Source organism: Cololabis saira, chromosome 1 (assembly GCF_033807715.1).
Source record: "Cololabis saira isolate AMF1-May2022 chromosome 1, fColSai1.1, whole genome shotgun sequence".
Classification (NCBI taxonomy): domain Eukaryota; kingdom Metazoa; phylum Chordata; class Actinopteri; order Beloniformes; family Belonidae; genus Cololabis; species Cololabis saira.
Genome location: NC_084587.1, coordinates 30,162,297 through 30,177,983, shown reverse-complemented (window position 1 = coordinate 30,177,983; position 15,687 = coordinate 30,162,297). Strand labels below are relative to the sequence as shown.

At 38.6% G+C, this 15,687-nt stretch overlaps 2 protein-coding genes across 4 annotated transcripts in view; one reads left to right on the top strand and one right to left on the bottom strand.

Annotated features, from left to right (window-relative positions):
• LOC133442628 (parvalbumin-7-like) overlaps positions 1 to 15,687 on the top strand; it is a 470,342-nt gene that overhangs the window by 283,935 nt on the left and 170,720 nt on the right. The window lies entirely within an intron of this gene.
• LOC133452250 (uncharacterized) lies at positions 171 to 14,738 on the bottom strand. Of its 3 annotated transcripts, none has more exons than XM_061731486.1 (6): positions 4,202 to 4,983; positions 3,534 to 3,642; positions 1,973 to 2,076; positions 676 to 1,062; positions 535 to 588; positions 171 to 321 (listed from the first exon to the last, which is right to left on the bottom strand). In XM_061731486.1, exons 2-6 carry the CDS (start codon positions 3,638 to 3,640, stop codon positions 242 to 244), a joined length of 732 nt encoding a protein of 243 aa, XP_061587470.1. In that variant the 5' UTR covers positions 3,641 to 3,642; positions 4,202 to 4,983; the 3' UTR covers positions 171 to 241. The 3 variants fall into 3 exon arrangements, with proteins under 3 accessions (XP_061587470.1, XP_061587457.1, XP_061587465.1); XM_061731473.1 differs by lacking the exon at positions 4,202 to 4,983 and adding an exon at positions 14,491 to 14,738 and having other exon boundaries at positions 172 to 321; XM_061731481.1 differs by lacking the exon at positions 4,202 to 4,983 and adding an exon at positions 7,163 to 7,342 and having other exon boundaries at positions 172 to 321.

Genomic DNA, 15,687 nt, shown 5'->3' with positions numbered 1-15,687 from the left:
AAGTACGTATGCATACTTGTCTGCATAAAAGTCTGCATAAAAAAAGAAAAGAAAACACATTGCAGATTTCCTTTTTTCAAATAAAGATAAATACAAAACATTTATAAAACAATCATCAAAATAATTTTTCCCTTCATCATTCCCACATTAAATGCTCCAAATATCTCCCAGAGATGACATGCTCCAAATTGTGTTTGAAACATTCACTTGACAACATGCAAACTTCAAATACATGTTGATGTTACTCACAAAGAAGAGTGATGAGGATGAGGAGAGCCAGACCAAAGATTTTCTTCATCCTACGGCTGAATGAGGGATTAGCTGCAAGGAAGAGAGGGAAAGTTCATTTGCAAAGATTTAAATTTGCCAAACAGTGGTATGTAAAAGCCCTATTCAATAAACAGTCACATGTTAAAGGTCAACAAGTGCTCAAATAATGATCTAAAAGCTAGAAAAATGAGCTCAAGCACAGTAGTCACACAAATAAGCACAAATACAAATGGACGAAGTGGAGAAAATGAACATATACAATACCTGCTGCATGCAGTATTTTAGAATGCAATTCAGCAGCCCTCAGTGTGGTTGAGTCTGCCAAAAACATATAAAACAAACAAGTTATTATTAATTTATAGTAACAATACACACACAAATGCACGCATGAACGGCAGTACTCACCAACTAGAGTATGGAAGGCACTGCTGATTCTGCTTCCGTATCCAGGACTGGAAGCCCAACTCTTACAGCTGACTTTGGTGCTGCTGCTGCCGGTGGCAGGTAAAGACATCTTATAGGTGCCCTCAGACGATGAATACCCGGAGCTGTCCACGCCACTCAGACTCTGCTCCTTGTGTTGTGGCCTGCAGTGCAGACCTGGCACACTGGAGGGGCAGAGCGCAGCATTAGGGCTGCTTTCTGGGGCCACTGGGTGGCATTGTGTGGGTGTCTGACTCCGGGATGATGATGACGATGTCAGGGCGGGCCGAGGTGTCGCAATTGTGGGTACATAAGGTACGGTCCTCATGGTAGGCTCCTTCTGACTATCTAAGGGAGATGGACTCAAACCTGGCGCAGAATAGATATAAAAAAAAACAACAACATGTAACTATGGAGATATTGAATTCAATAGTTTAGTATTAAGTAGGGCTGGGCGATATATCGAGATTTTAATATATATCGATATATTTTCAAACGCGATATGGTACGAGACAATATCGTTTATATCGATTTAAATTTTTTTTTTTTATTTTATTTTTATTTTTTTTTTGATATAGCTTATTTTGTGACAAATTGACTTGAATGTTTTATTTGAGATTTGCACAAATGTTTTGTTATTTGCACAACTGTCAACCTCAGTGGAAAAGTCTGCCTGTTACTGTCTACATTGTATTAATTGTACAGTGTATTTTAATTTAATTGTTATGCAGGAAAGGGATATTTGTTTTATTTTATTCAAGAAGCATTTTTATTCTATATATGCAGGCAGTTTATTTTTATTTCATTTGTTTTATACATTTTGATATTGTGCCGATCTCTGTTAATAAAGGTATCTGTGTGACGTTTGGCACGAGGCTTTGTATTAAAACTGATTGTTTTTTTAAGGGTTTGCCTCAGAAAAAAATGAAGCTAACAGAGATGCTATGCTATAATGCTTTGGGGGAAACCCCAATTAAGGCACAGAAAAAATATCGAGATATATATCGAGTATCGTCATTTAGCTAGAAAATATCGAGATATGACTTTTGGTCCATATCGCCCAGCCCTAGTATTAAGGGACAAGTCCAATTTTGGATTAATACATTTTAAAATCATACTTGTATACAGGGGGTATACTAGTGTTTTTTTTTTTCTTGCGTTAACTTAAAATAATTTTCCTCATACTCTGAAATGTCCCTGACACAAACGGCCCTGTTTCACACATGCGTTTTTATTACATCTATATTGACTGCACGCTGCATTTTAACATCATACTGACCTGCATCAGCAGGTGTCTCAGGTGTGTCAGAACCTGCATTGCTGTTGGATCTACTGGGGGTGCGGGAGCCAGACTTGCGGGTCCCTGCCTTCTTCTTGAAAACCCTGAAGAAGAAATGGGTATTATAGAAATGACAATACCACCTACAGTCATGTGTAGGCGAGTACACCATCTGTTTAACCTATGTTCTTGTGTAAAAAACGAATAAAACGTGTGTGATCATGATGGGTGTCAGCATTAGGCACATAAAACACCCTGACAAGCCTGACAATAAATACATTTTTAACTGTGCCATTATTAAAACAATGAAAAAAGGATATGTTACAGCTAATCATTACTACTTGATTAAGGTTTGGCTGGATTGGTTGAAAAATTAAACAGGTTTGGAATGGCCGACTCCAAGTCCAGACCTCGACCCAGTTGAAATGCTGTGGTGGAACCTTGAGAGTAAACTGAAGCAACGCTGCAAAGAAGAATGGGCCAGGATTCGTCCACTATAATGTTACAGGCAGAGCTGGGTAGAGGAGTCAAAAATTGTACTCAAGTAAAAGTACTGTTACTTCAGAATAATATGACTCAAGTAGAAGTAAAAAGTAGTCATCCAAATAATTACTTGAGTAAAAGTAAAAAAGTACTTGGTGAAAAAACTACTCAAGTACTGAGTAACTGTTGAGTAACGTCTGATTTATTTTTTTAACACAACCATTAAAACAGACTAAAGTACAAAATAATCATCTTCAGGTAAATTAAATCAATAAACTAATAAAATAAATTAAAATTAATAAAACATAGCTTGAATTAAAATAAGCTTAAAGTAAATTCAAGTACTTTAATAAATAATAAAATAAATAAAATAACAGAATAAAAAAATAAATTAAGCACAAGTAGCACAAAATTTCAAGCCTTTGTACTTTTCTTTTTTAACCAGGCAGAACTAGAACAAGCCCATGAACTCATAGAAACTCTGTGTGTGTTTGAGTCTGTGTAAATGTGACAAAACATGCAAAAACAAACATTTTTCCAAAAGAATCACTCACGTACATGGATAAAAGGGATAAAAGAAAAGTAACAGCTCAATGTAGCCTAATGTAGTGGAGTAAGAGTAACAGTTTCTTCTTCACAAATCTACTCAAGTAAAAGTACAAAGTATAGTGATTCAAAACTACTCCTAAAAGTAAAAAATTTCCCAAAACTTACTCAAGTAAATGTAACGGAGTAAATGTAACCCGTTACTACCCACCTCTGGTTACAGGGCGATACGCTTGCACCGTGAACCACCACTTCAAGTTATTGCTGCTAATAAGTGACCTACCAACAATTGAATGATGGGGTACTTAGTAGTGTTAATATGACTCTCCTCTTTGTACTTTAGTTTTTTTTCTCTAAAGTTGTATTTTGCCCAATACGAAGACCCAATACAATAAGACTATTTTTATTCATTTTTTGGCATGGTTGTATGAATCAAGCTGGCAGTTCAGAGATGCTCATCAGAATTTAAACTTTAAACTTGTCACACATGAAAGCAGACACAGCAGAGCTACAGAGATGCAGAGGTTCTTACTTGACAGGCCTTTCACGGTACGATATGCTTGTCACGGTGCTTGAATCAGATTCTTCGTCTGAATTGTAGTAGCCGCCGGAGACCAGGCGTGAACTCCTACGAGACATGACTGCCAGAGAGGAACAGAAGATGTGATTAGATATATTTATTTTCTTTTTTAAATACATGCGTTGTTTGAATATACATTCATGAGTCCAGTACAGTGCAATAAGAAACATTTCAAGGCAAGGCAAGTGTATTTGTTTAGCACATTTCAGCAAAAAGGCAGTTCAAGGTGCTTTACATTTACAACTTTTTTTCCATAGTCGTAATTATGGCATAATTGAAAATATAAAACTTGTTTTAAATATCGGATGAAAATCTTTTACAGTCAAAGACTGTCAATGTCAAAATTTCTTGGTTTAATTTGTCCAGAGAATCTGATTCCAGAACTTAAGGTTTTCGTCTTCATAATTGAGAGGATTCTGCAGTGATCACTTTGTCCTACGTGGTCTTCAAATTCTTGTGACGTTGTTGAGTTGCTTTTTCTCATTTAAAAAAATGCACCTAACCATTGATTTGGCCACGTCTAGAATAGCTAATAGTGGCAGCTTGCTCTGAACGGTTGTGTGTCTGACCAGGTGGACAGCAGCACAGGAGAACCACATGGTACTGTACTCTCACCATACCTATTCACTTTGTACGCTTCAGATTTCCAGTACAAGTTTGAATCCTGCCATATGCAGAAATACTCAGATGACTCTGTAGTCGTGGGGTGTAGCGATGATGGACAAGAGACTGGTGGACTGTTCTGCTGCATGGTGTGGACACAGCCATCTCATCTCCAATGTGAACATAACAAAGGAGACAACCAGGATAAAGTCGAAAAGTTTTTCCATCATTGGAGAACAAGTGGAGGTGGAGGAGGAGGATAAGTGCCTTGGTGTTCACCTGGAAAACAGGCTGGACTGAAGATGCAACACTGATGCTGTTTATAAGAAATGACTGAGCAGACTTAAGCATTTGCACCAAGATGTTGTGCATCTTCTATAAGTCTGTTGTGGAGAGTGCAATCACATTTCTAGCCATCTGTTAGGGAAGCACCATCAGAGCCAGTGACTTACAGAAACTGAACAACCTGATGAAGAAGACTAGAGATGCACCGATCGATCGGCAACCGATCGGTATCGGCTCGATAATGGCCCTAAAGCTTAATAATTCACAATTAATTTTTATTTCTAGGGGACCTATTATGAAAAACACGTTTTTTCTTGCTTTAACATATATAAAGTGGTCTCCCCTCAGCCTCCCAACTCAGAGAAGGAGGAAAGCAACCAAATTCTGCAGTGTCTGTACAGCCGCCCGGATGAGCCGTCCAGTGTGATGTGGCTTCTACGAGCCGTTCAGATTCTGCTCCCGTCGTTACGTAACGAAAATGTGATTTACATCGGTTGGCCTCCGATGCGTGAAACCACGCCCACAACTAACTCCGCCGGCTGGAGCTTCTGCCATTTTTTCGTAGCGGTGTATCGCTACGAAATTCTACGAATTCAGGCAGCCAATCAGCACAGAGCCTCATTATCATAGCCTCCCCGTCCACTCAGAATCCCTCATAGATAATGAGGTTAGAGAATGGGAAGATAAAGACATGGTTTAGAGGCTGAATTTATAATTTATTTAGCAAAAACAATCAAAAGCTTGTTTTTAAGACATTCAAAGCCTGTTTAAAATAGGTATTAGATGCCATAATAGGTCCCCTTTAAGATTTAATTTCTCTTTCCACAGGAAAATGAAGGTTTATAGTTTACAACTTGTATCAACTTTTAGAGAGCGACATGTCTGTTGTTGTGTGTGTTGGTTACACATGTTGTACACACATTTATTACCACCCTCTAAGTCTAGAGGGTGAAATATTGCATATTGCCTCAGCCTGCAATAAAACAGACAATTCATGATACTTTCTCATATACTCATTTTTATACCTAATACTACAATGTCAGTGTTGTGTACATGAGAAAACACTATTGACGAATTTATGTATTTCACGCTGTGATCGGTGATTGGGAATATCGGGATCGGCAGATACTGATTTTGGTGATCGGTGATTGGCCCTCAAAATCCTGATCGGTGCCTCTCTAAAGAAGACTGGCTCTGCTCTGGGGACTGTTCTGGAGCTTCTGGGGCTGATTGTGTGAAGGAGGATACTTCATAAGCTGAAGAAGATCATTAACAACCCTGAGTATCCTCTTCACAACATAGTGATTCAGCAACAGTGTCTTCAGTAAGAGCTTTCTTCAGATCTGGTGCAACACAGACCGCCACAGGAGATCCTTCCTGCCCACAGCAATAAAACTCTACAATTAATCTTTGAAGAGATTTTACTACTGCAACAATTTATTTCCCACGGGAATCAATAACGTATCTTTGAAAATGAGTTTGGATCTGAAGACTGGTAGCTCCAAACACCTGCCAAATGCCAACTCAGTACTTCATTTGCCTTAAAGTAAAACAAGCACGCAAAACACTTGGGAATGTAACTTCTTTCCAGCAAATCATCCAAATACTTATGAGCCCTTGAAAACAGAGACAGGTTAATTAAAATGGATCAATTAAATGGTTATATCTATCATGTTCATACTGAATGCAACGGACGACTACCCTTGCTCAAAACAACAGCTGTCTTTACTCATTATAATTACACTAATCTCATCTCCCAGCTTACTCTGAATGTCCACACAAACAGAGAGGTGTATAAAAGCATGATGTCTGGAAACTCATCTGCACATGAGCTCCGTGCCTTTATCTCTCCATACGCCAGGATTTTACTGCGTAACTAAAGCTTGTTCAAAGATGACTGGTCAGTGTTTCTAGGACAGCTCACGTCAACAGACAATTCCTTCTACAAACCCTGCAACGATGCACTGCCAAGTGACAAAACTCATACACCTGTGAGAGGTTCTTCAATGTTTTTAGTGGCTATAATAATTTCGTTCATATGCTTGGCAAAGAAGGGGGAGGCAAGGAGGATATTTGGTTGGATTGTGCCACTAGATATCATTAAATCCTACACTCTGCTCCTTCAGGAATCATGTATGTATTGTCCTTATTGATATGCATGGATTGGTTACATATATAATAAACATAACATAAATGTTGAAATGTTTTTGTCACCTGTCACCATCTGAATCACTGATGCAAAAACAAACATCTCTTACAATTAAGTTGTTCAAACAGATACAGCACATCAACATTAAAAACATTCATATATTAGTCTAAAAAGCAGTTATAGCAGATGCAGCAGCAGGAGAATTAGTGGCAGTAATCAAAAGTGGTCCCTGGAACATTAAGTACACAAGAAGCAGCAACAGTGAACATGTTACTGTTGATGCAGTAGCAGTCACAGTCATGCTGGGAGGTAAGTCTCTAACAGAAGCTCTTGTAGTTAATCTTGGTCTCCTGTAATCTGCTAATAGGGAGTGCTTGAGCAACAAGACCTAAGATTAGACAACATGACTAAACATTTTTTTTAATTCAAACTCAAATGCCACTTGACATCATATGCACGCCCCTTGATCGGACATTCTGTCAATATCAAACGTCGTAGATTAAACAAAACAATATCGCATATTGAATGAAAGACACACAAATACCTTAACAGAGCCGGCATCCTTTACATGAAGAAAAATGTTGAGAAAGGGTCACAGTTTGACAAGAGTTGATTCTTGTGATGAGAGCAAGGGAGCAACCTGGCTTTTAGCTGATTCCTCCTACAGTCATGTTTGTTAAACAGTATCTAACAAGGTTAACTTTCAGCAACACAGCCATCACAAAGATTATGTAACAGTCATCTTAAGCTGTGTGATCTCATTGGCCGAAGTTGTGTTCTTGCAGCGCAGATAAGCTGCATAAACCGCTCACCAGCTTTGCTGCTTCCACCTTTTCCGGCAAGTTTAACATTACAGATCAAACTCACTTAAATAAAACACAGTGTGACATCAATAAACAAGTAACTCCTGACTGATTTCTGCATACATCAAGCATGTGATTTTATAAAACTCGAGGCTGAAAGTTATGAATGCCAGTCCATCTACTCAACTGGGGATTAGACAGCTCTGAGACAATCATATAACTGTTTGACTCTTTATTGAATTTAACTCTGCACTATTAGAAAATGTTCCAACCTTTAGATCATTTAAAATTTATTGGGAACAATAACTTTTGACTTAGCAATTTCCAACGTCTGAGACTAGATGTCTGAGAGATAACTAGACTCAGACGTTCCACGCTCTTTGTAGTTAACATTTAGCAAGAGCGCTGATGTAACTAAGGAGCGACAAGTGTGCAGCAGAGTGCAAGACTCCCACAAGTGACGGAAAAGAGCAGCCAAAGATGACAGAAGGGGAAGTGGTCGCAGTTTCTACCCAACAGACAGGATGTTAGCATAAAAGCACACACGCACAAAGAAAAATTCACGCCCCAAAGCTCATACTTGTTGAATTTAATTAGCATGCAACAGCAGGAACTTGAATACATAGCCAACTTAGATATTTCCGCACCTGCAGCCCACGAACTGAACATACAACTGCTGATTGAAATAACTGAGGAAAAACTGACCAGAGGGGCTGAGCAGAGAGAAAAGATGAAAAAGGCACCAAACATACTGTGCAGATATCTTAAGCACAAAATAATAGCAGCATCGTCCATATGCCTTCCAGGAATCTACCAGTTGCTACCGTGTACTATAAATAACAGACACACTGTTATACTGAATTGGCTTATTTTCAGGAACACTTGCAAATTATCCACACGTGTGATTTAATTTTCCAAAACACGCTCCTGAACCACAAAGCACATTATTATGAGTCACATTTCTTCTTGTAAAAAGCATTTTTCACATGGCAAACAGGTCAGAGATGTTATACAAAGACAGTAAAATGGGGAGTTAACATGCATTTTTTAGCTGTGAATGTTGACATGTATTGAAATCATCAGTCTCATGTCACCCATCAGGCTATTTACATAAAGAGACATTGCCTTCAGTACTTGTATGGTAACCTCCAATAGGTTTAATCGTGGTGATATGGGTGAAATTGTGTCACTTTTTGAAAGCATTACTTATCCCATTTCACACATCATATCTTCAGAGCAAAATCAATAGCAACAAGAGTCACAAATATTTGAAGCCACGGCAACAACAGCCTTTATCTGCAAATGAGGACGAAAATTATTTCCTTTCACACTTTCAGCATTTCCTCCTTCAAGAAGCTTTAGCCGTGCAGTACAGTACAGTGCAGAGCAGGGAGCAATTTGTACTTTAATTCCTTCAAATCCTCCCGTCAAATCCAAGAGGCATTTCAGCTCAGCCTAACTCGGCACATTTCCCCTCCTCCGTACGAAGCACCCCTGCACAAAGCTCTCTAATCATTTGCTGTTCCCACTGGACAACTGCAGAAAAATGCTTAACTGCATTCCACCAGACTAAATTACATCTCAAAGTTGTCCATTCATACCCTCAACATCAGGTGTTTTTGTTGTGACATGGTGTGCATGTCCACTTCAAGAGCAAAGTAATCCTGCGTGCACACGCATAAAGCTATGGCAACGCCAAGGACCGGCAGGTGAAGAGATGCTGCCCAGGGCCGCCGCAAGGGGTGTGCGAACCGTGCAACCGCACGGGGCCTCGCGCCCCAAGGGGCCTCGCGCTATGGGCCGTTTTTGAAAAAAAAAAAAATATATATATTTTTTTTTTTTTCGTTTTTTTTTTTCGTTTTTCCCCTTATAAATATTAACAATCACGTTCCATTACAGACCTAAATGTGTACTAGTCTGTGCATATCAATAAATATATGTGCAATGATGCGCGGGTCTGTTGTTCAATACAACTGCGTCAGACCAAGCGCAGACACAAGCTGCTCTGATCCAGACGGTGGAGTTGGAACAAACTGTCACACAATGTCGAGAGAATGAGACAGATTCAGGAAATTTCCATCAGGGGATGAAAAAAGAAAAAAACTAAAGAAAATGGAAGAGTTTAATGCCTCTCTGAAAGGCTTGTTTGATAAATTTGTTAGAAAAATCACCGATCCAACCGGGTCTCAAGCAGCCGTGGGGCCCCGCGTCGAGGCAAGCCCAGATGATGATGAGGCAGGGGAAGGTATCCAGTATTTTGCTAATTGGAGAGTTAAAATTGTGCATATAGACCCGAAAAACCCAAAAATTTTTGGGTTTTTGGAAAAAAAAAGGGCCCCCCCCGGCCATTTCGCACAGGGCCTCGCAAATCTCCCAGACGGCTCTGCATCCAGAGCAATGCACACAATCTCCTAAAACAGGCCGATGTAAACAATGCAACATTGTAGCTGTTCATGCCAAATATACCAGCGTAACACATGAAGGACAGCAGCAGGGATGTGGGTGACGTCTGACTCTAAACTTAAAACTGTCCAAATGAAGCACATCGTGTTGGGGATTGGAACTCGAAGCAACACATAAGTGAACGTAAAAAGTCAGTCTAACAGTTATGTCACACCCACTGACATTTGAAGGTAATGAGATATATTATAACCAATACAAGTGGAATCCACCGGTAAACTAAGGGGGTGTGTGGACACATACAGACACACACTCCAACACAAATAAACTACAGTATATAAGCCACTGGAAGAAATCTGGATCAGAAATTGTAATTAGATGAGGTAACAGAGGACAAGTTGTGTGGCAGGACTGGTATTTATTGGGGGCTGGACAGGGTGGGCCGCTACAACTGGTCCAATGCCCTGACCGCGGACACTAGCGGGGAACAAACAAAGAAGGGGAAAAAAGGGTGAAAAAAAGAGTGATAGCTATTGCAGATAGGAACAATGGCAAAGGGAGTGTACAAGGAACATAAAAGAAAGACAGGATTCAGCACAGCAATGATAAAAGACTGGCTGATGGATAAAAGAAATTAAATGGCAAAGGGTAGAAAAGATAAGAGAGGAATATGTGTTGAGTACAGTTGACAGTATTCAAGATGACCCTGCAAGTCAAAGCGATTGCCCAGGCATGTTCAAGTTATCTGAATGTGTGTGTGTGTGTGTGTGTGTGTGTGTGTGTGTGTGTGTGTGTGTGTGTGTGTGTGTGTGTGTGTGTGTGTGTGTGTTTGGAGGGGGGAAATTATCTGAGGGGATAAAAAAATGTAAAAAAAAGGATAACATTGTAGCAGTGGAGGACCAGTGAGGTGGAGAAAAAATGGAAACAGTGGGAAGAGGGAACAAAGAATGGAATGTGGAGAGCTGCTCTTAATCACACCACAACCGACTGGCAAATGGGTGAAGGCAGCGGCAAACATTAGGACAGTGGCAGTGAAATCTGACTCAAACATACAGACCATATGAGTCATCTGTGTGCATCGTGCTATTATCCTCGTGCTTTGTACAGTTGGGTTATTTAGCTGAGAAACTACCTAATGAGATGTTTATATTAATTTGAACCAGATGTTTTCTTTGCTTTCTTTTGGTCTTTCTCTTTCAGTTTATTTTTTCCATTCACAGTTTGTGGTATCCTGGCTTACGGTTATACAGGGAGAGAGAAGCTTGCCTCTGAACAGAAGCTCCACAGCTGCAATGCCAAGCTCGCTCTGGGACCCCAGCTGTCCCAGCATCGCTGCCCGAGAAAAAGTGGAGTCGTCTCCATTGCATCTCTATACTCCTGAATTACTCTTTACTTGTACCTTCTTTTAATAACTTTTTGTGAAGTTTACTTTGCTTACAAAAACTTGACTGTACAACATTGCTGTTTTTATTTTATTTTTTAATGTAAGCTAAAGCATTTTTTCTCTTAAATAGAAAGTGTATATTATTTAATACATTTTTTTATAATAAAATGTTAATATAAATAATGAAACAAATGTTTTATTCAAATGTAACTCATTTAGAAAATGGCTGAATTACAGAATCAAATATTTAAAAAATGTGAGCATGTATAGTAGCTGTAAAAACAACGAACAATGCTAAATAACTCAGACTTAGACTATGCTTAAAGCTAAGCCTTAACCGCAGCCCTGCATTAGAACTTAATTTGAACGTTACCTTTGCACCAGCTTTTGGTTCAACAGACCAATAAATTGTGAAATTTGTGTTTCATAAAACATACAGATCTTCATATAAAGTAAATCAATATTAAGCATTTCAAGTTATTTTCATATCAGCCAGCCACCCCAAAACATGTGGGGATGCATTTTAATATCTGGTTCCACCCAAAAAACAATATTTAATTGTTATAAGGGATTTTTTTCGTTATCAATTAACTTTCAGATAAACTAAATGTACACAGCTCCCTTTTGCAAAGGCCATGCTAAATGATGCTCAGCAGTCCACGTAGGTCTAATAATAATAATAATAATGATGACTTGGTCTTATATAGCGCCCTTCAAGGCACCCAGAGCGCTTTACAGAAATCATTATTACAGAACTAGACACGCCTCAGCAAACAACTTCACCTTGCCTTTACCGAGAACTAACGCACTCAAAAGGTCTGTTATGTACAGGGCTGTAGCTCACTGGAACAGTCTCCCCCCACACTTGATTTCAACCACAGGAATGGCTAGTTTCAAAAGTAAACTGAGAGAAGCTGTGTTTCGACATAATATTCTGTTACAATAGTCTATTAGAAAACTACGTTAAAGGAATCCATTCATGTTAATTTTTCAATGTTTATATTATTATTATTAGTATTTGTTCATATGCACTGAGAAATTTATGTTAATATTTTCAGGTTAATTGATCTATGTAATTTTTTTGTACAAATGCTGTATTGTTGATTAATTGTATGATTTAATGTGGACCCCAGGAAGAATAGTCTTCATATTTATGCGGACTAATGGGGATCCAATAAATAATAAATAAATAAATAAAAAATTAATTGTTCATTCATACACATTCTCACCAGTGGTGGTAGCTACATTTGTAGCCACAGGCAGACCAGGCACTGGGGCAGACTGACGGAAGCTAGGCTGCCATATCGCGCCAAACGGCCCCTCTGACCACCACCAACATTCATACACATTCACACGGGGCAAGGTGGGTAAGGTGTCTTGCCCAAGGACACTACGACAGCAAACTGGGACAGAGCGGGATTCGAACCGCTGACCTTCCGCTCATTGGTAGACCCGCTCTACCACCTGAGCTACTAAACTAAACACTAAACTAATCTCTTAAATTCAGAAATACAGTAGAAGAAGGATAATTCATAATCCCCTACTTTTGCCTAAGACTGCATAACATGGGTTACCACTTAACATTCATGTATGATTACTATAGAGACACTCAAAAGAACTCTGACTTGTTGTTTTATGGACAGAAACAGCAACTGAAAATGACTAAAAGTAGCACAACGCACTAGGACCCCATTCAGACCTTGCATCAAAATGTGCCCTTAGAAATCCAATCACAAGTAGCCAGCACTTAGTAAGCGTCTTCCTACCCAGCATTAAAACGTGTATCAAAATGTGTCCCGAGTGATCAAACCCAACATTTCTGCTCTATATGGAAGTAAATTTGCACTTTATCTTCACCTGCAAACACCAAATGGATTGGCCCTTTTTAATTACCAAAGGTAACAGCTGGATATAACAACTGTCAGACTTTTTTTTTTCTAAACTTTGTTCAATAAAGGATACACGCATTAAAAATATGGGTGTATCCAATACAGCGCAAGATCCACCATAGACACAAAGAAGAAATCTAATGACAAAGAGCCTTCAAGAGCAGTCATTTGCATGCAAAATCAAAGGAATCATAGCCTAAGCCAATTACATTAATTTATCATGTGGTCCTTGTAACCATCCCAGGATGTATTTGTGTTCAGAATACAAGAATAATATGGTCACCAGTGTCCCAGACCACCTTAAACATGCATCTTAAGTAGTCAGATCTGAAGGCATCCTGGAATGTGTTTAAACCTTCCACGAGTATTCCCAATTTTGATCCTCAGAAGCATTTTTAATGCAAGGCAGTAATTATTTTCCAGATCCAATATGAGGTTGTTTTGTGTCCTCGCCCATACTTCCTAGGTAATTGTGACAGTTTACATTTAATAAAATAACGTTATATTGTATGTCATTACTATATTTCTTATACTATGTACTGTATTGGTAATTATGCGCAGAATTGGGGTTACAATGTGTAGCTGTGTTAAATGTAATTGCCTTGACAAAAGCACGAATAGCTCAACATTTTCATGTGTAAAAGACAGTAAACTCGTAATCAAGTACATTTGAGGTTGCAAAATGTTTTTGTGTTGTGATTTTGCACGTTTTTGGCAAAGTCATGCCATCTTGTATCATAGTGGTCATTTTGCTGGTCATTTCTCAGGGAGCCTGCACTTATGCTGGCGAGGCCCCCAACGCAGAGCCTACGCCGTAGGATACGCGGCGACGCACACCGTACGGGTGCGTCGCCGCGTATCCTACGGCGTAGGTTCTGCGTCGATTTAACGCGGAACCATAATTCAGGCTTTAAAGAAACAGCACTTCTCACTATCTCGCTTTTAACAAATTATAGATTTTTTTCTGTAAAAGAGTAAATAAAAATGATTATCAGGATAATAATATTTAAGTAAGACATTGTTTGATATTATTTTTTCTATTTTTTTTTTTTTATGTAATTGTAACATACCAGGTAGCTACTGTAGGGAGGCTTCTTAAGTAAAAACTTGCTCCAAGTATTCCTTACCGAAGACATTTTATACTGGTTAACTTACTGGTTATTACATCAGTGCAAGCTAAAACCATATCTAAAAAAAACAAATTCCAACCTCAACATTATGAGCGCTTATTCATGAATGCAGCAAGATATTAAATATCTTAAGCATGCATAAGCATCCTGCAGAAAAGCAAAGTGGTACACAATGACACGTGAAATAGGCATAATTGCGTGTTCTCAAACGCATACTACTTTAAAAATAACTTGTAGGCGTTTGCTTGGTCTTGTTTATAACTTACCCCGTTATGGTGTGAGGTCCGTCGCAGATAAACAAACCCACCAGATCCCCCAGTTACACACTCAGGAATTTAGACTCCTCTTTAGTCACCAGATCTCCCCGATACCTTCAAAGCCCCACAGCAAAATATCCAAGGAATAACTTCAACAAGATTATTTTTCTTAAAAGAGATATTAACGTTTGTGATCGCTGTAGGATGAAGCGACTGTGACAGCTCTGTAACGCTGGAAGCGAAGCGTGCTGACGGCCGTCAAGCTCATGTGGTGAGGGAGAGACTTCCGGAGACACTCTACAAAATAAAAGTATCGACCATGACATGATTATTGATCAAAATTCCTTGGCCGCCTGGCAAATAACGTAGATTAAAATAAAATGAAATCAAATCAAATGAAATCAAATCAAATCAAATCAAATCAAATAATAAGTAGCATCAATAGGGATGCAGTTTTGGCAACAATAACCTTTTCAAGATGCACTATGGAGTGTTTTATTGTCTTCTTTAAATTATGAGAAATATAAAATGCTGCAATCATATTTTCATGTGTATGAATGAACATATGACATCGGACAAACAGGAAGTCCTATTTTTTTGATTGATTGAAATTGATTGATTGATTGAAATCTTTATTTCGAGCATACATAAAAAAACAATTAAACAAAACAACAAAAAAAAGAATATAAATAAACAGTCATTAAACAAAATCAAGGGGAAATACACCTTCATGCCCGAAAAGGATTAGGAGGAAGTAAAACACTTATGAGGTTCTACCCCTATTTCAATTTTGCTTGAAAATAAAAATGAGAAAAAAATATAACAGCAAGCTTTACTACTTTATAGAAAAAATTATACCTGTAATTATACCTAGCATTATAAATATATTTTGATATATTATATATATCTATTTTTATTTCCAGATGACTATTTATTTATTTTATTTATTTATTTTATTCACTGTGTACACGACCATACTGATGATGTTGTACACTTTGAAACTGTTTCCGGTTTCTCAGCAGAAGTTCATGGAATTGTACGTCGAGTAATAACGAAACAAATGGCGTCCTCTAGCGATAAAAAAGTCCTCTCCATAAAACTGCTGCAATACAGGTCTGCTGACACACGGCGGAGCCATCAGGCTGCGAGCGACTAACCTGCATTCACTGGTAGGCCTCAGGGTCGCTTAACTGCACATAGAACCAC